At 30.9% G+C, this 23,127-nt stretch overlaps 4 protein-coding genes and 1 pseudogene across 6 annotated transcripts; 3 read left to right on the forward strand and 2 right to left on the reverse strand.

Annotated features, from left to right (window-relative positions):
* Nucleotides 1–3,734: 3,734 nt before the first annotated feature.
* On the forward strand, nt 3,735–5,535 carry LOC113871857 (annotated as a pseudogene).
* A 1,637-nt stretch (nt 5,536–7,172) lies between these two features.
* LOC113871990 (putative receptor-like protein kinase At4g00960) lies at nt 7,173–10,987 on the forward strand. Its single transcript, XM_027509122.1, has 7 exons — nt 7,173–8,156; nt 8,566–8,688; nt 9,020–9,159; nt 9,251–9,461; nt 9,578–9,815; nt 9,937–10,087; nt 10,218–10,987. Exons 1-7 carry the CDS (start codon nt 7,337–7,339, stop codon nt 10,551–10,553), a joined length of 2,019 nt encoding a protein of 672 aa, XP_027364923.1. The 5' UTR covers nt 7,173–7,336; the 3' UTR covers nt 10,554–10,987.
* A 3-nt stretch (nt 10,988–10,990) lies between these two features.
* On the reverse strand, nt 10,991–13,647 carry LOC113871999. Its single transcript, XM_027509139.1, has 5 exons — nt 13,496–13,647; nt 13,309–13,413; nt 11,930–12,000; nt 11,752–11,814; nt 10,991–11,633 (listed from the first exon to the last, which is right to left on the reverse strand). The coding sequence occupies exons 1-5, from the start codon at nt 13,557–13,559 to the stop codon at nt 11,334–11,336; spliced, it is 603 nt and encodes a 200-aa protein (XP_027364940.1). The 5' UTR covers nt 13,560–13,647; the 3' UTR covers nt 10,991–11,333.
* A 1,403-nt stretch (nt 13,648–15,050) lies between these two features.
* LOC113872791 (probable xyloglucan endotransglucosylase/hydrolase protein 10) lies at nt 15,051–16,413 on the reverse strand. The gene is made up of 4 exons (XM_027510614.1): nt 16,224–16,413; nt 16,036–16,136; nt 15,756–15,949; nt 15,051–15,453 (listed from the first exon to the last, which is right to left on the reverse strand). The coding sequence occupies exons 1-4, from the start codon at nt 16,411–16,413 to the stop codon at nt 15,051–15,053; spliced, it is 888 nt and encodes a 295-aa protein (XP_027366415.1).
* Nucleotides 16,414–18,207: 1,794 nt separating this feature from the next.
* On the forward strand, nt 18,208–21,539 carry LOC113872362 (dentin sialophosphoprotein-like). 3 transcript variants are annotated; one of them, XM_027509865.1, is made up of 2 exons: nt 18,208–18,403; nt 19,391–21,539. In XM_027509865.1, the coding sequence occupies exon 2, from the start codon at nt 19,451–19,453 to the stop codon at nt 21,083–21,085; it is 1,635 nt and encodes a 544-aa protein (XP_027365666.1). In that variant the 5' UTR covers nt 18,208–18,403; nt 19,391–19,450; the 3' UTR covers nt 21,086–21,539. The 3 variants fall into 3 exon arrangements, with proteins under 3 accessions (XP_027365666.1, XP_027365665.1, XP_027365667.1); XM_027509864.1 differs by having other exon boundaries at nt 19,394–21,539; XM_027509866.1 differs by lacking the exon at nt 18,208–18,403 and adding an exon at nt 18,432–18,474 and having other exon boundaries at nt 19,394–21,539.
* The last annotated feature ends 1,588 nt before the right edge of the window (nt 21,540–23,127 follow it).

A 23,127-nucleotide genomic window follows, 5' to 3' on the forward strand; every position in this document is an offset into this window, starting at 1 on the left:
TTATTCAGGATGTATTTGAGTCAGCGTTTATTACTTTGATTCTAAATAATCTTAATTTTATACAATTAATTTTGGTTGAAAATGTTTAAAATAAGATTATTTACGTTTCAAAATTCTTTATCTCAAATTTAAATAAGAAAAAATGAGCGGAATTTTCGGATAATTTAACATTTAATGATAAGTTATACAATTTATCAACCCAATCACTTTAACCTTTGTTAATAGAAGCTAAACTTTTTCTAAAAATTATCTTAAGTATTTTACAAATAAGAATTTTTTTAAGTTTCCCTAAACATATATTTCCTTCGTAAAATATTACAAATTTTGATGAAGTAAAAGATAACAATATCTTATACAAGTATACATTTACTAGTAATAGTATTGAATAAAAACTTCTATTAATGGATCAACAGGAAAAAACCTTTCCTTAGTACTTATAAAACTAATATCAACTCAAACACAACACTGAACTATATATAAATAAGTCCAATCGGTTTATAATTAAAAAATAATTTTTTTTATCTTATGTACTAAACATTTGTTTGCAAGTATAATTTAATTAAGTTTTTATTTAATAAATTATCATTACACAAAAAATTTCATAAAATTGATAACAAAATACATTAAAATAAAATTAGTTTATTTTGATTAATTATATTGAAATTTTATTAAAATAATTAAAAAACTTATAGAATTTTTAAGGACTTGTTTGAGAGAAGATATTTTGAACAAGAGAAAAAGAGAAGAAAAAAATTATTTTAAATATATTAAAATTTTAAAAGTTTTGAAGTTAAAGATATGAAATAGTTAATTAATTATGTAATTTTTTATTAAAAAAATAAAAAGTATGCGTCTTCCTTACTCTTCGCAATTTTTCTCCCAAACAACCTTTAATTTATTTCCATGAACTCTTTTAACGGACCCCTAAATATACAAGTCAAAAGAAAATGAAAATAATAAATGTTTTTCTGTTGATATGTATAATATTATTAAAAAATATTTATCAAATGGTAGATGCGTATACTTATTAATCTGATTATTTTCCTTGTTTTTTCTATCTTTCTTTTATTGATAAAAAAAAATACAACAGTTTTGTTTTAGTAATAACATTTCTTAAATACCAATAATGCATGGATATATCGTTTGAAACACTCAAATACGCGCCTTTCCCCTTGTGTCTAGGAAAATTCTCACAAAATACGTTGCGAGGAAATTCAATGCGAATAATTATGATTATTAATATTATATTAAATCCCTATAATAAATAGTAAAAAATTAATAATTTATTTTTAAAAAATATAATTATTTTTAAAATTTAAAATAATAATAATTCTTAATTTAAGAATAGTATAAAATAATTATTTTAAATTTATAAAAACATAACAAGTAACAAATTACAAAAGATGAATTTAAATATATCTATTTTAATATTTCTATGTTATTTTAAATAAAAAAATTAATTTAACAATGTATGATAATATTAAATATGAAATTTTTATTATAAATTATTATTACACAAAAATTTATGATACAAAATTGACAATGAAATTTATTAAAATAAATTAGTTTATTTTTAAAAAAATAATCTTAAGTTTTATAAAAATAAATTTGAAAAACTTATAAAATATTTAAAGAATTGTTTGAGAGAAAAAAAAATCTTAAAGAAAAGAAATAGAGAGTGAGACATTTTTATTTTAAATTATTTTTTTAATTTTTTAAATTAAACATATAAAATAATAAATTAATTTAAACATGATATATTAATTAATTAATTTTTATTGTCATGAATTTATATTTTTATTTTAAAAAAATCTCCTCTTTTATCTTTAAAACCCTTCTCTCAAATAATCTTCAAGTTATTTCTATAATTTTTCTATAAACTCTTATGACAAACTCTTAAATATACAAGTCAAAGGTACACAAAATTGATATATAAATGATTTTTTATATATAGTGTTAAAAATATGATTAATGTATTTTTATTACATTTTATAATATAATGTTTTATTTTAAATTTATATTTTTAGAGATCTAGTTAGCAAGATCTTTTATAATATGTATGATAGATAATAAGTTTATTAGCAAAAGTGTTAAATTTATGATGGCAGGACCGAATTTTCCGTACGTGACCAATGAGAAAGGCAAGACTTCAGTGAAGATTGAAGCGTGTGAATTACTACGAACAAATTGCATTGACCCTAGTTGACTTGCAAAATGTAACGCATTTTATGTTTTATTTAAGAGTTCATTTTAAGAGAGATGAATGTTTATTTGATAGTAATTTTTATAGCTTTTATAAATTTATATTTTTAAGTTTTTAAATTGACTGATTTTCTTTTATTAATTTTTTCTCTTTTTCTTTATCTCTTACACCTTTTTTTTTTTCTTTCTTCTGTTGAACTTTTAAATAAAACCTAACAATTATGCCAAAGAAATTGGATGTAAATAAATAATTTTCCTTTATTTTTACAACGGAGAGAGTCTGTCTCTAGGGAGCTTGACCAAAGTTGACGTGGAAAAATACATCGTAGCCAAAAGGAAAAAAAAAACATATTCTTAATAATATCGTAAGTTTAAATAGTTATTAATAATGAAATTTTATTAAAATATTTATTATGTTTTTATATTAAAAACATATTTTTAATATTTAAAAAATATTTAAACTCAAATTTAAACACATGATAAAATATATTGTAAATGTTCTCCTCCTCCAAGTGGTGGTCCAAATGACCCCATATCATAATGAGCGAAGGAAAAAACAAACTTTGACTGAGTTTGGCTCAGTTGACAAAGTCAATGCAGACCTAAGATTTCTTGTTCAGCATCGAAATTGCGGAGAAAAGGTTCTCTGTCTTCTCTCATTTTGCTCTTTGGATCATGTTTTGCTACCTAGCTTTTTTAATCTTAATTTATTAAATAAAAAACAATAGTACAATTTTATAATTTTAATATAACAAATATATAGTTTCATAAAGATATATTACTTTTAAATATTTAAAACAGAATTTTTAAAAATTTGATATTAATAAAATTCTTATTTTATCGCATGCCTTGAAGTCATCAATTACCGCATTATTTTTATATTTCATATTTGTCATTCAAATTAACATACAAAAATAAGTTTTGTTATCAATTTCACTTGTCTTAAATTTGATGATTAAAGAATTAATAATAAAAATAGTTAAACATAATGATATGATATATTAATTAATAATATTAAATATTATAATTTAAAAAATTTAAATTTTACAAAAATAAAAGCTAACTACAAATTAAAAACTTATAATTAACTTTAATTATACTTTTATGAATTAAAGACAGTTAAATAAAAAGAGACAATTATCTTTAAATATGGTAACCAAATAAAATTTCATTATAAAGGTAGCAGTTGTAGGATTTTTAGTCCGGTAATTTATTTTTGATTAAGTCGGAATTAAGATATGTCACATCACTATCTTTCTTTTTATACTTCATCTAATAATTGGATAAATCTCAGGGTAAGAAATTCGATTTTATTAATTTCAAAATTATCAAAAGAATAAAAAATAAAACTATAAAACATGATTAAACCAATTTGAAAATTGAAGAAAAAATAACACAAAACATAAACAATTAAATGTGTTTAAAAATTCATCGAAATTGAATCTAACGTAATTCGAAAGGCACCATAACTTTATTGAGTCACGTTAAATTCTATGTTGGCCTTTGGTATCCAAAGCCATATCCACTCACCTATGAAGATCACCATTCGTCAGAAGACAACCAACATGGCTTTTCTTTCTTTAAGGCCAATTTCCTTTCTTTGTTGTCTCCTTCCCATACTCATTGTCACACCTCCAACCAACGCCAATGAAAGTTCACATATTTATCAATACTTCTGTGATTTCAACCACAGAGGCAACTACACAATCAACAGCACCTACCACGCGAACCTCAACACCCTTTTATCCACTCTCACTTCCAACACACAAATTAACTATGGTTTCTACAATTTCACGTACGGCCAAAACACCGAGAAAGTAAACGCCATTGGGCTGTGCAGAGGAGACGTTAACCCAGGTGATTGTCGCAGATGCCTACAAGACACCAAAGCAAATCTCACACAACTTTGTCCAAACCAAAAGGAGGCAATTGGGTGGTACGAGGACGAGAAATGCATGTTGCGCTATTCAGATCGCTCAATATTTAGCCTCAGCGAAACGGGTCCTGCGTATTTTATGTGGAACCTTAACAATGCAACGCAAGTGGATCAGTTCAATAAAGTGGTCAATAACTTGCTGCATAGCCTAAAAAGCAAGGCTTCTTCTGGTGATTCTCGTTTTAAATACGCTACATCAAGTGCACAGGTTCCTGATAATAAAACCATTTATGGTCTCGTTCAGTGCACGCCCGATTTGTCTCAGCCACAGTGCGATAACTGCTTGAGTCGATCAATGAAATCCCGCATTGTTGTGGTAACAAAATAGGTGCTAGAGTTATTAGACCCAGTTGTAATCTGAGATACGAAACCTCATCCCTCTTCTATGGGCCTCCACCAGATGCACCCTCTCCAGCACCGCTATCATTGCCGCCACCGCTATCGTCGCCGCCACCTGCTTCTACACCCACTAACAGCACTTCCTCGGAAGGTACGTGTCGTATTATGCTTAATTAGTTGCTTAAACCAAATAATTGCAACTGAAGCCTCAAATTGATCTACGTGTGTTCCCATTCCTAACTTTTCATGTTAAACTTTTTTTTTTAACGTTAACTTTTATTATGCAGAGTAAAATTCTACATTTTTTTAAAAAAAATAATATAGTGTACTTAAGTTTTGTCTTTAAAAAAGCTCAGTTTCATCAGTTTTGTTAATATTAATTTTATTTTAAACATTAAAAATAATATATTTTTTATTTAATAAATATTTATTATATTTATCAACCGTTAAATTCAAATATTTTCTCAAATAAATTGAATCTAAAAAAGAATGATACAAATAAAAAATTAATTAATAGTTGATTGAACATCTTTATTTTTAATATTTAATATAATTTTTTAGAATATAAATAAATATTAATGATAAAATTATAATATCTTTAAGTGTCTAATTTCTTTAAAATCTAATATGTATAATTAATATAAATATATTATATTATATTATTTAAAGATTGAATTAATAAAATTTAATATTCATTATAACTTTATAATTATTGTAAAAATTTATTTTTATTTTTAGAATAATTTGACACTGCTCAATAATTATAAATCATACTATATATAATGTCAGGTTTTAATTCTTCAAATAACATAACTGTTTTGTGATAGCCATCAACAAAATATGAATATCAAGTCTACAGTGGTCTTCTACTCCGTGTTTCTTTCTTCTTAATTTTATGTCCTTTTTCTAGCTTCTTGTTTTGCTATCCATAATGAAGTAAAAGTCTCAGGGGACTAATTCTGGTTTTTGCAGATAAGGGCAACAATTCAGGAACAACCGTCACTATAGTGCCATTCCTGTTGCTGTTATTGTGTTCCTTTCTAGTTGCTTTCGTTTAAGAATGAGGAAGTCAAGGAAATTTTATTTTGAAAGCAATTCCAAGTAAGCACAGCTATCATCAGGAGAATCTCGATGCAACAACTATAAGCTGAGATTATTTTTTGTAATGTCATTTTAGATATAAAAGTTTCAACTTTGTGTGTGTAAACTTAGATTATCTTAATGTTGTTTAGAAATAAAATTTAAAATTTTGTGATTTACATTTGTATGCCTTTATTAAAATTACCAGCGATTAGAAAATTAACTATTTCCGTTTCTGAAACACAACTATATTATGCAAAGAGTAATATTATTTTAATTCTCAATTTCACTCTACCAGATATCTTACACAATTATTTAATTTATATAGAGTGTATACAAAACCAAAACATCATTACTCATTACGCAAATTAAATTATATTCAAAGAGAATGCAAAGTGAAAAGGCCAAAACAAAAAGCCGAAACCATTTATCCCTGATTTTGAGAGTCAATGAGAACGAGTCCAAGCTTTGCAGAGTAAAAAATATACTAAATAACCGAATTTTAAAAAAAATTATTCATACAAAGCTTGGCGGCGACAGATATGATCCTATATCTTATATAAAATAATTTTTTTACCTATTGTTGGGATGCTTTAACGTGTTATTAAATGAATAATATAATGCTAAGCAAGATATTATATTTTTAATTTATACCATTCTGTATCCTGTCACTGTATGCTTACCGTATTCACTATGCAAGACATATTTCTTATGTCATATTTATAAATAGTATATATTTACTTGTGCAAATTTTTTATCCATGAAACAGCGAAAAGATTTGTTTAGAATAATATATAATTTAAAAGAATTTTAAAAGGAAAACTAATATTGAGAGTCAATTAGAAAAATTCGAAAAGCTAATTGCATTAAAATCACTATTTTTCAGCAGAAATATGAGGAGCCAAGTTTAAAGAGGCACCATCCTTGATATGTACTCAAGGGTATCCTTTCAGCCAACAGCCTTAAACTAATTTCTTTGAGGCAAAGGAAATGATATAGTAAATTTTATCTCTTCCAATAATTGTTGTTACAATTTACAAATACAAGAACCTAATCATCATCAATTTATTTAAGAGATATAATTATCTTTTAGCTATTTTAAGCTTTATTGGTCTAATTTCTGTGATCACTGCAAGAAGGATACAATGAGTTTTATATTGTATGTATTGGTCGGATGAAAAAAAAAATGAAGGAAATATCTTTCAAAAGTTTAATTTTGTATTATTTATTTGAAGAAAATAAATGGAAATTTGAAAGTTTTTAAAGTTTTTTTTTTCATAATTTTATTTTTTTTTTCTTTTATTTGCTCTCGTATGAACAATAGAATAAGAAATTAGAACAGTGCTTGGTGAGCTTGGAGCAAGAGAATTTGATTAACACGTGATATATGGAAAGATTGAATAGAATTTCTCTCTGTGTAGTCTAAAAGAGCCCATTCAAGAACTTAATTGGAGTGACGCGCTTCTGCTTGTCCTTCCTTCGTGACTTCTTCAAAATCAGAACATGCGTAGAGTTGTATAGATGGAGATAAGTCTTTGGTCATAAATGAATTTAAAATATAACACACGAATTATTTCGCTATTTAATTTTATTTCATACGATGAAATGATTAACTACATGACCATCAGCAGAAATCTCTTCGTCGTTCACATCTAAAGCTTCAATTAATCTCTACCCTTCATCTTCATCTTCATCTTCATCTTCATCTTCATCCAAAACCAAACAAATACTTGCATCTTCCGCTTGTTACTTTTTATTTCGAAAGAACAACCAGGATTGATGTCTGTTTTTGCTTTAAGATTACTTTCATTTCTTTGTTGTCTCCTTTCCATAATCATTTTTATATCTCAAGTAAGCGCCGATAATACCACACAAAACTACCACTACTTCTGTAATTTTAACAACAGAGGTAATTACACACCCAACAGCTCCTATCACACGAATCTCAACACCCTTCTGTCCACTCTCATTTCCGACACACAAATTAACTATGGTTTCTACAATTTCTCATTCGGCCAAAGCACCGACAAAGTGAACGCCATTGGGCTATGTAGAGGAGATGTTAAGCCCGATGAATGCCGCAGTTGCCTCAACGGTTCAAGAGCCAATCTCACACAGCTTTGTCCAGACCAGAAGGAGGCAATTGGGTGGTACGAGGACGAGAAATGCATGTTGCGTTACTCAGACCGTTCAATATTTAACCTCGAGGAAACTGGTCCTGCGTACTATGCTAACAACATGAAAAATGCAACGGACTTGAATCAGTTCAATGAAGATGTAAGGACCTTGCTGGATAGCTTAAAAAGCACAGCTGCATTAGGTGATTCTAGATTTAAATATGCTGCAGGAAATAAATCTGGTCCCGATGATCAAGTCATATATGGTCTTGTTCAGTGCACTCCAGATTTGTCTGGCTCACAGTGCGATGATTGTTTGGTTCAGTCCATTGCACGCATCCCAATAGACTGTTGCAAAGACAAGATTGGCGGTAGAGTTGTTAGACCCAGTTGTTTTATGAGATTCGAAACCTCCTTTCTCTTCTATGGACCTGCAGCATATGTGCCACCCTCCTCCAACACCACTAACCCTCCCTCAAAAGGTACTTGTTACATAATCTTATTTTAACCGCTTCTAGTAAAATAAAATAATAAATTATAACTCAACCTGACTTCGGGGCGTGGTTTAAAGTTGAGTCGAATTGATTTTGATTAAATTGATCTTAAGCTGTTAAATGTTATTTAGATATGAGTATAAATTAATTTGAATTGCATCAGTAACATAATTTTGAACGATTTCTTCTTCGTTCGAATCGTGCGGTTTTGTTTTCCTTACTATTCATTTGATAGAGAAAAAACAATTTTTTGGTTGAAGTTTATCTTTAGGATCCGTACGATAACAAATTTTCAAAAATCGTGCTTAATATGACCTTAATGTTTAGTTGCTGGATTTGCTGATATTTTATAATCTTAATCTTTGGAATGGCCTGATGAAGATTCTGATCTGTGCAGGAAAGAGCAACACGGCTACCATTGCCATAGCAATAGCAGTTCCAGTTGTTGTTGTCACGGTGGTGGTGTTCATTTTTATCTGCATCTGTTTAAGAGCAAGCAAGTCAAGGACAAAGTTTGAAAGTAAGAGGAAGTAGTGGTTTACTTTGACCTGTTTTCTATTTGATAGACCTACATTTTTGCAATAAAACAGAAGAGGAAAACTCAACCTAACATCAACATCATAAAGAAAAGATCTCAATATATATATATATATATATATATATATTCCATTAAATAATGTGAAATAAACGGTCCATTTTGCAAAAATAAAATTAATAATTTCCGTAAGTAATTCAAACCTTGCTCTACTCAATTATTTCTAACAACGTTAGTTTCAAACTCTCTTGAATTTCTTATTCTCGTATACCATCTGAAAAACTTACTAGTTTAAATCCGTTTTCTCCGTGTGAAGTTCAACAAGAAGGATATGATGATGATGAAATTGACATTTCTGAGTCATTGCAATTCGACTTCAACACCATACGGGATGCTACAAATGACTTTTCTGATTCCAACAAACTTGGACAAGGTGGATTTGGGACTGTTTACAAGGTAAGATAACACTGTTGAACATACTTCATCAAAATAAGGTATACATTTACTTGCTGAAAGCTTACTATTCCTGGCTGTAATATATTTTCAGGGTAGGCTCTCCAATGGAAAAGAGATTGCCGTCAAAAGGTTGTCAATGCAATCTAGTCAGGGAGATGTAGAATTCAAGAATGAAGTGCTTTTAGTGGCAAAGCTTCAGCACCGAAATTTAGTTAGGTTACTTGGTTTCTGTCTGGAAGGAAGAGAAAGACTACTTGTTTATGAATATGTTCCTAATAAAAGCCTTGATTACTTCTTATTTGGTATGTTAAATTTGAATGTCTGTTTAATTGGAAATAACTCTATTAGATCAATTGTTGTTTAATACTAAGCTTAATTACATAGTTTTAATGTTTATATGGCTTGTTTGTGCATGTAGATCGAACCAAGAGAGCACAATTAGATTGGGAAAAGCGCTACAAAATCATTGTTGGTGCTGCTCGAGGCATTCTCTACCTCCATGAGGACTCTCAGTTGCGTGTTATCCATCGTGATCTCAAAGCAAGCAACATTCTCTTGGATGAAGAGATGAATCCTAAGATATCAGATTTTGGTTTGGCAAGAATGTTTATTGTGGACCAAACTCATGCAGATACAAGTAGAATTGTTGGAACCTAGTAAGTGTTGGAATTTATTGTAGCTTATTATTAGTCGATAATAATATTGATTCTGAAAAGTTAAAGATGATTGTGAAAAGATTTTACTTAAGCTTGTACCTATTGATTGTTATGTCTGCAGTGGATATATGGCCCCTGAGTATGCAATGCATGGACAATTTTCAATGAAATCAGATGTCTTTAGCTTTGGTGTATTAGTTCTTGAGCTTGTAAGTGGCCAGAGAAACACTGGCATTCAACATGGGGAGAGTATAGAGGATCTACTCAGTTTTGTAAGTCATCCTTTTCTTGCCATATATCTTCCTTGTTGTTAGAAGCATGAAATTAGAAAAAATTATGTTACTCTACGTTATTATTGAAGTGAAATCTAACTAATATCCGCAATTGAGCAAATTCATGCAGGCATGGAGAAACTGGAAGGATGGAAGAGCTGCAAACATTGTAGATCCCACATTAAACAGCAGTTCACAAAATGAAATAATGAGATGCATCCACATTGGGTTGCTATGTGTTCAAGAAAATTTAGCTGCCAGACCAACCATGGCTTCTGTTGTACTTGGACTTAATAGCCATTCTGTCACTCTCGCGGTACCTTCGGAACCTGCATTTTATGTGGATAATACTGCAAACCTTGAAGACATACAGTTATTGGACTCAGGTGCAACAAGATCAAGCGAACAAACTACTACTCAAGACTCGGTCAATGAGGCTTCCATTACTGAGCTATATCCTCGCTAGATTTTGATCATAGTGGTGGGAGTCATAAACATAATCTATTCAGAGTAACATTTAATTCTTCAACCCAAACGTATGAACTTCATTCACCTGTGACAAGCTTCATTCACCTGTGAACTTCAGTTTGTTTTAATTATAAAATGTATGCTATGGCGATTCTACTAGTATCACAGCTAGCCCTATGTGCTTTTTCTTCACCCTGCACCATTATATTGGACAAAATAGCCTGATATTTTGCATCTAAATAAGGGTCAACAAAGGGCAAAATATAGAATTTCTGCCATCCTCCACTTATAAGTGCTTCTGTTTGATAAGATCACCGTATCTGGAGTAGTCGGGATTAAATAACTGAGAATTTAATACTAAATTTCCATTTTCGTAGATAATTGTTATAATTAGTCACAGCTCATGGTAAATAATAATGTTTTGTTTCTTCTGTATTTTGACCTTTTTTTCCTCATTGACAGAGAAGAGGGAAAAATAAGCAAGAACGGCAAGTTAAACAATGCACGTATGCAATAATTTAAAAAGTCGGTAGATTTCTATAGAGAACCCTACGATAAAGCCAAGTAGCAAGTCCTGTTACTTTACTACCTGACAGCGGTCATAAATACATTGGTAGATTGAAATTTTTCTACTGTATTATAACATTGTTGTGGTCTGCTATTGTTCTATTCTCAACGCAGCTCATGCAGTATATTCCAACCCCAGATGTATAAATGCATTGTGACTGGTCGCAATCTCCTCAGTAACATAACTCTACTTCTCACAAACCCATTAGGCTCATGATAGCTCCACTATCCTTGGACGTTTTTTGGAATGACCATTTCCCTTTTGTTTTTCATGAATATTATCTTCACTGGAAATAGATTCTTGAGCAAGTGACAAAGGCTTTTCACCATCCTTTCCATTGTCATTGCCTTCAACCTCTTCATCACTTTCATCATCAGTACTACTTTCCTCTGAATCTGTTCCATTACCATCAGCAGCCAATGGAATTACAGGCTGACAATTAGAAATTGCAGATTCAGCAGCAGCCACCGCCTCAGGTGTATGAAGATCAGCAATACCAAGCATCAAATCCTGCAAGAAAATGAAACAAAAAATTACTAATTTAGTCCACTATTTGCAAGCCAGCAATATGAATATAGATATGTAGGCAGTGGGATTATCAATACACAGATATCGAAGAGTGACTGACCATTTCAATAACTTCAGATTCATTTCCAGTAATCTCTTCAATATCATAACTCTTGGGATTGTCCTACATGTATATGTGTGTATATATATATATAAACTATTAAGAAAATATAAAATGTAAAAAGGGAGAAAATAATTGCAAAGCAGTAAAAATAATGGTTTCGATCAGAAGTTTTAACCTTTGCATCATGTTCCAGCTTCTTATTTGCTTCTGACATTACTCCTAGGAAGTCTTTAACCTTCCCCAAAACTGCATCAACAAACACATCTTTATGTCAGGCAAAAGAGGGGTTCATTTTTATAAATTCATCTATTTGCACATCAACAAACACATCTTTAGAGTTCTGCTACATTCAAAGTTCAAACAATAACTCCTTCAATGCACATGACTAGAATATAACTAGGTAGTGTAATATTACGTTCAGTTTTCTTTTTCTTCAAATCAAAAGTTTAGCAATCATTGATTTCAGAATCTTAAAGGACCATTGGACCAACCTCATACAAAGATTGTCGCAGTAAAACAATACCAAAAATGCACGATTAGGCAGAGAAAACCCGACCAACAGCATCATGCACAGACAAATTAAAAAGGTTTTGTAGTCAAGGATTTGAACTTTGATTTCCCAGCTTAAACTATTTTGCTTGTAATAATAGCATCTAACATACAGCCAAGCTGTTTGGTATGCAAAAGCAGAAAAACACCCAGTGTCACACAAATCATGCCAATAGTAAGTCAAAAACCACATGAGACCCATTTTGAGGACTCCATTGGCGCAGAGGAGAACTGTTTCTGATCGAGATCCAAATTTGAGGGCAGCTGTGATTGATGGCAAGGAAGTACTATGGTCTAATATAGGTCCATCACACTAGCAGGGGAGATAATTGGGGGATACTCAGTAGGTTGTATAGATCTGGGTAAGAGTAACGGTACAGATACAGGTAAAGGGCACAACAAAATTTCTGAAGAGTACAAGCACAGCATGATATATCAGAGAGGCAGAGACAAAACCATAAACAGCAAAGCATTAAATCATAAGATAAATACAACATTCATAATCTTCTGACTCAAACTGGCAAACATAGATAATATTGAATTTGTCAAGTTATATACGGAATCATTGCAAGCAATAACAAACACACTCTCCCTCACAGGGAGGTTGGGGGGGGGGGGGGGGGAGAGGGAGGGGGAGAGGATGGTAAGATCAAAATGGAACACGAATAAGTTAAGGCAAATAATAACCAATACACTGGTTAAGGAATAACAGTATATATATTTTTTGTACGAAAACATTATTAATTCACCTCTCCCGTAATTCCAAATACAGTTTAACATAATTTTCATTAAAAAAATTACTTTTCAACTTCTTAACTAGTGCATGCAAGACCCATAAGTAAATACAACAACAATATCAATCAAACATTACAGAAAAAATAAAATAAATAAATAAATAACTTGGTTATAAGCACGGGTTCCTACTTCTCAAATTAAGAAAACGTAGTATTGGTAAAGTAGAGAAAGATGTAAAAGATAAAAAGTTAGGATGAATTTGAAAAGTACGTTGGCTCGGGGGAAGTGGGGCAGTAAGAGGCGTGGCATGAGGAGGGAGTCTCTTAGTTTGTGTGTCTGATTGTGTTTTATTATCACAAACAAGAAGGGCTGATTCTGCACAAACAAAGGAAACTTCATCATTAAAAGAAAATATGGAAGAGAATAAATTGCATTGAAGAGAGAGAGAGAGAGAGACCTAAAGATGAAAGGGGCGTGCCCTTGTGCTCAAACTGAAGAAGCTCTTTGCTTCTCTCTGCCATTTATTGGATTCTTGCTGTCAGTTCAGTTGTCTCCAAATCAAGAAAATGCAAACGCTGGACAGGAACTACGACTCTACGAACACGATGCATTATTTGGGGAGAAACAGCTAATTAAATACATTTTACTGCTCTTGGGCTTGGGCCTCGACTCACGACCAAAACAAAAACTGATTCCGGTACTAAAAAAATATGAGAAGATATTTTATATTTTTTTTAGATTAAAATATTTGTAATTCTTTTAATATCTTAAAAATAGAGAGGATTAACATTTTTTAACTAAATTATTAACTCATTATCTATTAACATAAAATTAAAAATATTAAACTCTCTTATTAATAAAAGGTATAGTAAATTTTATCAAACATAAAACAAAACTACTTTTAACACTATACAGACACAACTACTAATAAAACTGACCCAAAAAATAATATTAATAATAAAAAAAAAATTCCTTTTAAAAATTAAAAAAATTATGGTTAAACGAGAAAAAAAGAATTTGTAAGAGTGTGTTTATACAAAAAAACAGGAAGGATATGAACATTGATATATGGTTTTGATTAACTTGAGCTTAAACATCAAGTGCCAGAAGGTAAAGGATGAAAATATAAAGAAAAACATAAAAATGGAAAGCTCAGTAATGGTTAAAATATATCTTACATTGTAGAGTATTTTATAATTAGATAAATGCAGACACGGAGAGGCTTTCCTCTTCTTTTTTTTTAAATTTAATTATAGTTTTGTATTTTTATAATATATTTAATTATTTAAATTGGGCCATTTTTCTTAAAATTATATTTAATATTTAATAAAAATATAATAAAAGTATTATGTATCATTGACTCGCATAAATTAACAAACGATAAAATGTAGAAAATATTTAAATAAATAATATATAATGTAATGAAAGGTATTTTTTTATTTAAATAATTTATATATATTTTTATTAATCTATATAAATTAATGACATGCCATATATTATTATATTTTTATTAACTATTAAATAAATTTTAGAGACGAGAGATTTATTTAAAGTAAACCAAAAAGTATTTCTTTTTTCTATAATTTATCATTACACATGTCGTCATTTTTTATATTATTATTACAGGCTGAAATAAGTGATATGATTAATTATAAATTTAATATATTTGTCATATGTATATTATTATAAATAATATATAATTATTTTAATTTAAAATAAAAAATATATATAATTTTCTCACTTATTTTCCAAAAACCATCTCCAAAGATATCATGGGAATTAAATTTTAACTCTACAATATTCCAGAGGGGCTAAAAACCTTTCTAAAGATATTTCAGCTGCATGGTCGAATGCTTTCCCTTCAGAGGCTTAAAGAATGAATATACTCAGCAAATGAAATCTAGCTTTTAAATTGTAGCCATTAAACTTTCAGAACATTGTAACAGCATATCAGAGAAGTTAAAACCAAAAGGAAAAATAAAAGAAGCCGAAGCAATCATTCTCTTTTCTGATCAATATTTGGGAAGAGAACATTCCCTTGGAAGATTGTTTTGGAACCTTTCATTGTCCTGACAGTAATCATAAATCATGTGGTATTTCCTGACCCATTTGAACCACCTTCTTTGTGTGGATGTTAGTGTGTTAAAGCTATATTGGTTCCACCAATTGGCAGGGCTAGCTGCTCTACAAAACCTTGGGTTTCCTTTCCACACACAAGCATCAATCTTGTAATTTCTGAATGTAGCTATGAAGGGACCCTTTTTCCAATCAATCTTATCTTGGCCACCTCGTGTTGCCCAGCTATCACCATTCCACAATGTTGCTTTCAAACTCATTGGCTGCCATCTAGGAAATGGCACCCCCTTCTCTGCATGGTTTCTATACACTCTTACAGGAATCGTATCTACCATTAACCTGTAAAAGGCAGAACCAACTTTCACAGATAAACTTTTGGAGACGGTATTAACTAGACTTACATGGAACATAAAATTTAGAGAGAGAACATTTTCAAATTCAACAACTAAAGCAGATGAAACTTCTCAATTATGTATGTTTGTGCAGTTATAATGTTATATAAGTGCATTAATAAGATACACTTGTTTCCGTCAATATACTTAATTTATTGAAGCTGCTTCCTCTATCAACCTGATTCAACCAAGTACAAAAGTTTAAGCTATGAAGAGGTTTTGTTGATTGATTATAAGAGATAGGCTTACACAATCTGTTGCAGATTCCAAAACACAGAATAAGTATGGAAGTCCTTTGTAGGATCAAACCACAGATAAATCCTCTCCTCTCTATTGTCAGATCCATCTGCAAAAATATTTGTTTGAAGAATATATGGCTCCCCAGAGACATTGCCCAGAAACTCAAAGTCTACCTCATCTCGGTTCGGTTGATCTGAGGTAAGCTGAATTTCATTGCCAAACTATAATTTGTTTCTGTATTTTATAATTCAAAATAAACAAACAAAAAGAAAAGCGAAGAAATGCTTACATAATAGGCCAGGACTGTGCCTGCAGAATCACCTGGTACTAGTTTGATTTGCATGTCAATTTGCCCAAATAAAAACATCTGGTTTGAAGCAAAACCAGCCCCTGCAATAATAAACCAAACTCATAATTAAGAAAGGAGTCTTTATCTTTGATATTGCATGTAGTTAAATTATACTTAATAGTTAGTACCAGATTCTTGATCCAGTTTCAAACTTCTTGTTTGTCCATCAGCAGATGTGTTCACATGGGTAGGAGACCATATCACAAAGAAGTCCTTGTTGAAGTCTCCTGTTGAAACAACAGATGCAACTGAAACTTGAAACAAACTTGAGGAAACAAACCCAATGAGGAAGATAAGTGCTGTCTGGAGGTTTTTCATGGTTCTTATGAAAGAATGTCTTGGGGGTTGTAACTTGTTACTGATAATTAAAGTGGCTATATATAGGTATTGCATGGAATGGACAATGGCAGTTTTATTAAATTAAGAATATCTTTAGAAGGAAGCAAAGGAATTTTAGGCTGTCAGAATCTTCATTGTGCAAAAATATTTGCTAAGAGTTCACATTATAACATAAATAAATGTTTAAGGTACTCATAGAGTGATAAAAATCATTCTACTAATTGATGGCTACTGCAACATTAACTAGCTTAAATTGTTACCGGCCAACAAAGGAACACGTTGAAAGATGAATTCAAGAATGTTTGCATCCAAGAATCTTGATCCAAGGCAAGGAACTTATTTTGGTCACATTGAACAGAATAAGGATAATTAATAAAATATACGTGTCTTTGGACACACACTTGTGCTTTCTTAAGACAAGCCTTTTAAGGCTCTTCTTGACAGAAAGTCTACAAAAATGAGAAGCTGACAACAAATTTGCTTTCTTGCCTCCGGAGATTTTCTCTAAGGATAACTTGGTTTTAAAGATTCTATTTTTCTAAGGGGTTCTAAAATTTATTCCTTTCCTCCCTTTGTAGGGACGTTGTTGTGTCAGTTATATTTTTCTCTTTGCTTACCAAAGAGAATGCTTGAAAATTATAACACCCCCCCACCCCCCCAAAAAAATAGGTCCCCTCATCTTTTCTCACTTTTTTATATCACAAATTTTTGACCATTTCTTTTTATTACGTATATCCGATGCCGTGTAAAGGGGATGAGAATTTTTTGAAATTACTACTATGTAAAATTGTTATTTGTTAGACTTTGCTGCCCTTATATTTATGGTCTAACCTAGTTATTCTACATCGTCTGGGTTACAATCCCTTCATTTAGAAAGTTGATTTTAAAATCAATTTATCAAATTTTCAATGAAAATAGCACTAAGTGGACAAGCAATTTTCATTGGTTTGGCTGTTGCTCCTGATGACGGATATTACTGTAAGAAGACAAGGGTGATGGATATCATCAAATAAGGTGGATAGCTGCCAAGCCCACTATCTAAAAATTCCTGAAATTAGTTTGCCCGTTGTTGACCAGAAACACCTGCATATGTATTTATACTATTCTTACACGAAATGATTTTGGAAAGTTATTAAGAACATCAAATAAATCACGAAAAGTATCGTCTAAAAGTAAAATTATACTACTTATACGTTAGCTTTCACATAAGTATAGACATCAAAAGATTTATTTGGAAAAAACGATTCAAGTCGTAAAAATTGAAATATTCACATACTTTTTGGGTACATATACATAGAGTCACTTAAATTGTAAAAGTTTAGATTCTTGTTTAATAAAAATTCTTAACGCTGAAAACACATTTCCTAATTTATCTTTTTTTTTTCAACAATAATTTAATTGAAGTTAAAAATATTGATAGTATAATACGATTATTTTTAATAATTTTTTTATTTAGAAAATTAAATATCTACAAAGGAGTTTTATTTTAATCAATTCAGATTCTTTCCATACCGAAAGAGAACATAGAATTATTTTTAAAGTAAAATCTGTTGTACCTCGTTAAAAGAGTTTACTGTCTTCTCTTACATGCAAAAAATAATTGTTAAAAAAACGTTAATTTAAGATATTAGAAGAGTTAATCTAAAAAAATATAAAATATTATCTGAGCAAACACTTGATTTTAATCCGTTTAAAACATTTCGGGAAAACAAGAACGATGAAAAGGACAACGCTTTCTAATTTCTATGTTGAACCTAGCGAGTTGGGATTAAGGCTCCAATTGTGGTCAAAGGACAGAGCAGCATCCTTGTTTTAGATCGCAGTGTTTCCTCACTACCACTCACACACTCCAAATCAAAACTCTTTTTGACACCTAAATCCTAAATGTCACCACTTTTGTCTTAGCCTCACCTCACCGTCTCAACTTCTTCTCACTTATCGTTACTCCTTCCCTTTTATCTTCATTCGGGTAATTTTCTATCCTTTCTCTTTTTTTCTTTTATAGAACAAGGATTTGCTCCACTCATTTCTGGAACAAGAGTATGCTCAATCTCTATTCAAAATTCAATCTTTCTTCTTATTGTTGTCAGTAGATGCATACAAGACCCTATATCTGTATGCGTCTTCTTTTATGTTTTCAAAATGGCTGAGTTATGACCCTTCAAGCACGCTCTTATTGAAGAATGGGGTTTTACTGACATGACAAAATCTGATTGATCTGTCATGAACCTTTTACTGTTGGAATTTTCGGTTGATGGTTGTGGTGGGATTTTGGTTTTGCTTTTTCTTTTTTTTGTCCAGGGATTGTTTGTGGTTTCTTTTGTGTGTCTTCTTTGCATTTTGTTTCTCTGTGTGATTGTTTTCTTGAAACCCCGCAGTCACTGATTTTGCTCGTCTTCCAATTATATGGATTTTTGTTGTGGAAATGTAGAGTATAACACCTAAATGAACTATCATGCTCTTTTTTGGAGTTGATTTTCCTAGTACCATCAAACGATTGTCTCGATTGCCATAGAAGTTGAGAAATGAGAGTGTAAATCGGAACCGTATTTATGTGTTGTTTAATATGGTTTTGCTGAACATTGTTTTCTGGAATTGGAAAAGGCCCGATAAACAGTACCTTTAATTGACATGTTTTTTATATCAGCATTTGTAAACAAATTCATTTGGTATTGTCTGCGTTTTGAAAGAACTATTATATTTTAGAGTTTGTACTCATTGCCGCAAGCCAGAAAAAGTTTTGAACTGGAGCATAGATCTTGTTTGCTCCTTTTATTGTCTTTATTTTTTTGTTCACAATTCTTTATTTGAGGTCAGTGAGGGCTCTGTTAGGTATTTTCTAGATACAAACATTTGGAATATTTTGATCTTATTACAAGTAGTTTCTTTTCAAGAATTTCTTAACTTTAACTATCATAGGTACACAGATTCTTAACAATGCTTTGCCAATTCAAAGCAGGTTGCCTGCCCTTGCTATCTGGAAAAGACAAATCAGGAGTTTCCAGGTAGTTTAAGCATGATAAAACGGTTTCCAAGTAGAAACAATAGGTCCAAAGGCATCAAGGTAAAACATGTTCTCCAAATTATTCTGTTGGTTGGTGTTTGCTTCTGGTTGATCTTCCAGGTTAAGCACAATCATGATAAGAAGAAGGAATTTGACAAGAATGATGCAAAACTGTCAGTCAGAAGACAGACAGATGAGATTCTGAAACTTGGTAGAAGAGACCTTCATCCGGATAAGGTTGAGGTAAATCAGAATGAAAAGCGTGAGGAAGAAGAGGAGGATGAACATATTGAAGAGGATGAGGAAAATAAGCATGACCACAATGAAAGAGAAGAAGGAAACATGCATGATACTGAAGAGCATGAAGATAACAAGCATGAAGGGAGAGAACAAGAGGAAGAAGTTAAACATGGAGCAGAAGAACAGGAGGAAGATGAAAACAAAAGTGAAGATGCGGAAGATGAAGGAAGAAGAATAGGAGACGGTGAGATAGATGAAAATGATCAAGAGAAATCTGAGGTGGATACTGATCGTGATGATGAGTTCTTGGATGAAGAGAAAGAAAAAGAAGAAGAGGGTGATGAGAAGGATAACGAAAACGAGGATGAGGAGAAAGGGGGCTTTGTTGAAAACGACAACAATCATGAGGCTCGGGAGGAGCATTACAAGGGGGATGATGCTTCTAGTGCTGTGGCTCACGACACTCATGCAACTGGCACTGAAACCGAGACATTTAGTTTGGAAAACTCTGATGAAAACTTAGAAACAAATATTACAAAACCAGAAAACGAAAAAACTGATTCAGACAAAGGTAGCAAGAATCAAAATGATTCTGATTTGAAGGTTACAGAAGGTGAAGTGATAGACATGATTTCTTCAAATGCAACTGCTGGTAAAGAGACTGGAAATAAAAGTTTGTCCAACCCTGTGGATAGCTCATATCAAAATAAAACAGCAAACTATGACAGCAACTTGGAATCAAGCAGTAACCTGACAGTAACAATCGCTGAAACAAGCAATAACCTGACTGAAGCTGGTGCTAACACCTCAGGTTCATCTGAACAGAATAAATCAGTGATATTATCTGAAGCTGACCACACTCAAAATACCACGATGAACACAACAATCACTGGAGATGTCAAAAAAGTTCAAACAGAGGGACTAGAGCAGAGTGGCAATAGAATTTCTGAGGAAAGCCTGCCTGATACTGATTCAACAGTCTCTGTTAAAACTGAGAATGGAGATGCAGCTGCACAAGAATCTTATAATCTGGGGGCTGGTGAATTAGAGAAGACAAACAGATCTGTAGCTTCAAATGAAACTCAGAACACTTCCAGAAATGAGAGCTCGGATACTTCTGAAAGTGACGAGTCTAAAGGTGACTCTGAAATGAATGAAACAAATGAAACTCAGAATGTTGATGCCACAGAAGATGAGATGTTCAAAGGTGACACTAAAACAGGTGAAAGTGATGAAACATCAGACTCTTTCTTTGCCAATGAAACTTTGGATTCAGTTGAACATGATGCCATTGATTCTTCTGATACTCATATCCACGAGGATGTGGCTGAGGCTCAAACTGATCTTGATACATTGCCAGATATCAGGAATGAAGGAGATAATAGTGATGAAACTGCAGCAGAGTAAATTGGATAGAAAGCCGTTGAGTTCTTGAAAAGGGCTTTTCAGTTTTTCTTCCGATCCTGTTTACATGGAAGTTCGAGCTAGCTGTTAGAACCTGTTTGCTTGACTCAAAAATGTGTCAAGACTAGATCTTTAAAGGTATGGTGAACGTAGTTTAGTGGATATTTTTATGATTGTTTCAAGGTCTGGCTATGTATAATTTATTTCTACATTCATCTATCTACCACAATTGTTTCCCTTATTTGCATGTGAACTTCTGGTTTTTCTTTTTCTTTCCTTACTAGAGAGGAGTGCAAATGCCAAATAAGGTAAAATATTAATTGACTGAAAATTATAAAATGTTCTGTAGTGGATAACAATGAGAAGTAACAAGTATGATGTATAGAGGAAAATGTAAATTTGATGTATTGCTGTTGTTGTCATTGAATTTGTTGGAATGTTAAGAATTGGGCTTTGTTGACCGTATGTCGGTTTTTGTAGCAACACTTCTTGGGTAGATTGTGCGTTGTTTTGGGTGCATATGATTTACTGTAAAATTTAAACTGTGACATTGTTACACCCTTGAATACAGAAGCCACTATTTTTGAGTTGGCTCTTAGCTACTACTAGGATATATTTCAACTACTTTTTTTTTACCTGTCTGCACAATGCGAATCATTTATTTTCTTTTTTCGGGTTACAGGGATGTGGGGTTTTAAAACATCAAGCCTATAAGTTTTTTGGTCAATCAAACACCAAGCCTATCAATATCTGTGTATTTTGTAATCTTTTTCTTTAAGTTTTGAATGATGAGGTTTTCAATAACAATTTTTTTTCCAAATTCTCAATCCTCCTTTTCCAATGACCATAAAAATGATGAGGTCTTCAAAAATTATATTTTTCCGATGAGAGGATGTTATCTTGTGGATATGTTACAGCACGACCAAAAGAAAAGCACAGTATTACACAGTACTTATATGTATCTTCATATCTTAAAAAATTGTCTATATTTAAATTCATGATCGCATAAGTAGTAATTTTCATTTCTATTTCTATATTCTATTTATACTTGAGCTTGGTACCTGCATTCGAGTTAAATAAATATATTATTTGTATCTTAATTATAAAAATATACTAAAAATATTATTTATTTAAATTCAAAACAAATATGTTCCCTGTGTTAAATTACTTTAATTAATGAAATGTTATTTTAATCATAATTTATAAATACATCACGAAAATTATAGAGTACTTCCATTGTTTGATGATATTAATGCCTCTATTATCTGTACTAATTAGATTCAAACGTGTATATTATATATTCATGTCATATCTATGACTATTTTATTTTTAACTAGTCATGATTACCATACTTTGTATGGGTTATTTAAACATATTTATATAATATATACATATATAAAATTATTTTTAAATAATACAAATATAAAATAATTTTAACTTAAAATAAAGACTCGGGCAATCATAGAAAAATTAGAAACAACAACAGAGTAGTATCTAGATAATATTTAATATTGTTATTCTATTTTTATGCATATAGAATTTAATTTAATATTATATTAAAATATTATAATATTATTTTGAACATTAAAATAAAACATTTTATCACATTTTAAATCTTATTGTTTTTTATTATTTTGAAAATAAATTATTTCTATAAAAAAATTTGTTGATACTATAATATGTTAATGACATGATACCATATTTTAATATATATTCTATTTTTATAACATTAAAATATAATATTCCTTATTATGATATTATTTTTTTAAAATATGAATATAATATATACCCTATTTGAAATGTATACATGTAACAGTAGCACTAATGTTGAGCTAAGAAAATGTATATAATCTGGCTAAGGTTGCACTAGGTCATGTAACCATTTCCACTGTTTGTTCTAACTGTCGTTTTAGGCATCACAGTTAAACAATTACAGCAGAGACACTGAGAGAAAACCCAGGAATATTATGGTTGTTCATATTAGAATATTTAATTAAGTGTTTTAGCTTTTAATTCCAATACATATTTGCGATGGTGTGTCAAAA

This window comes from Abrus precatorius, unplaced genomic scaffold (assembly GCF_003935025.1).
Source record: "Abrus precatorius isolate BTA unplaced genomic scaffold, Abrus_2018 Scaffold7, whole genome shotgun sequence".
Classification (NCBI taxonomy): domain Eukaryota; kingdom Viridiplantae; phylum Streptophyta; class Magnoliopsida; order Fabales; family Fabaceae; genus Abrus; species Abrus precatorius.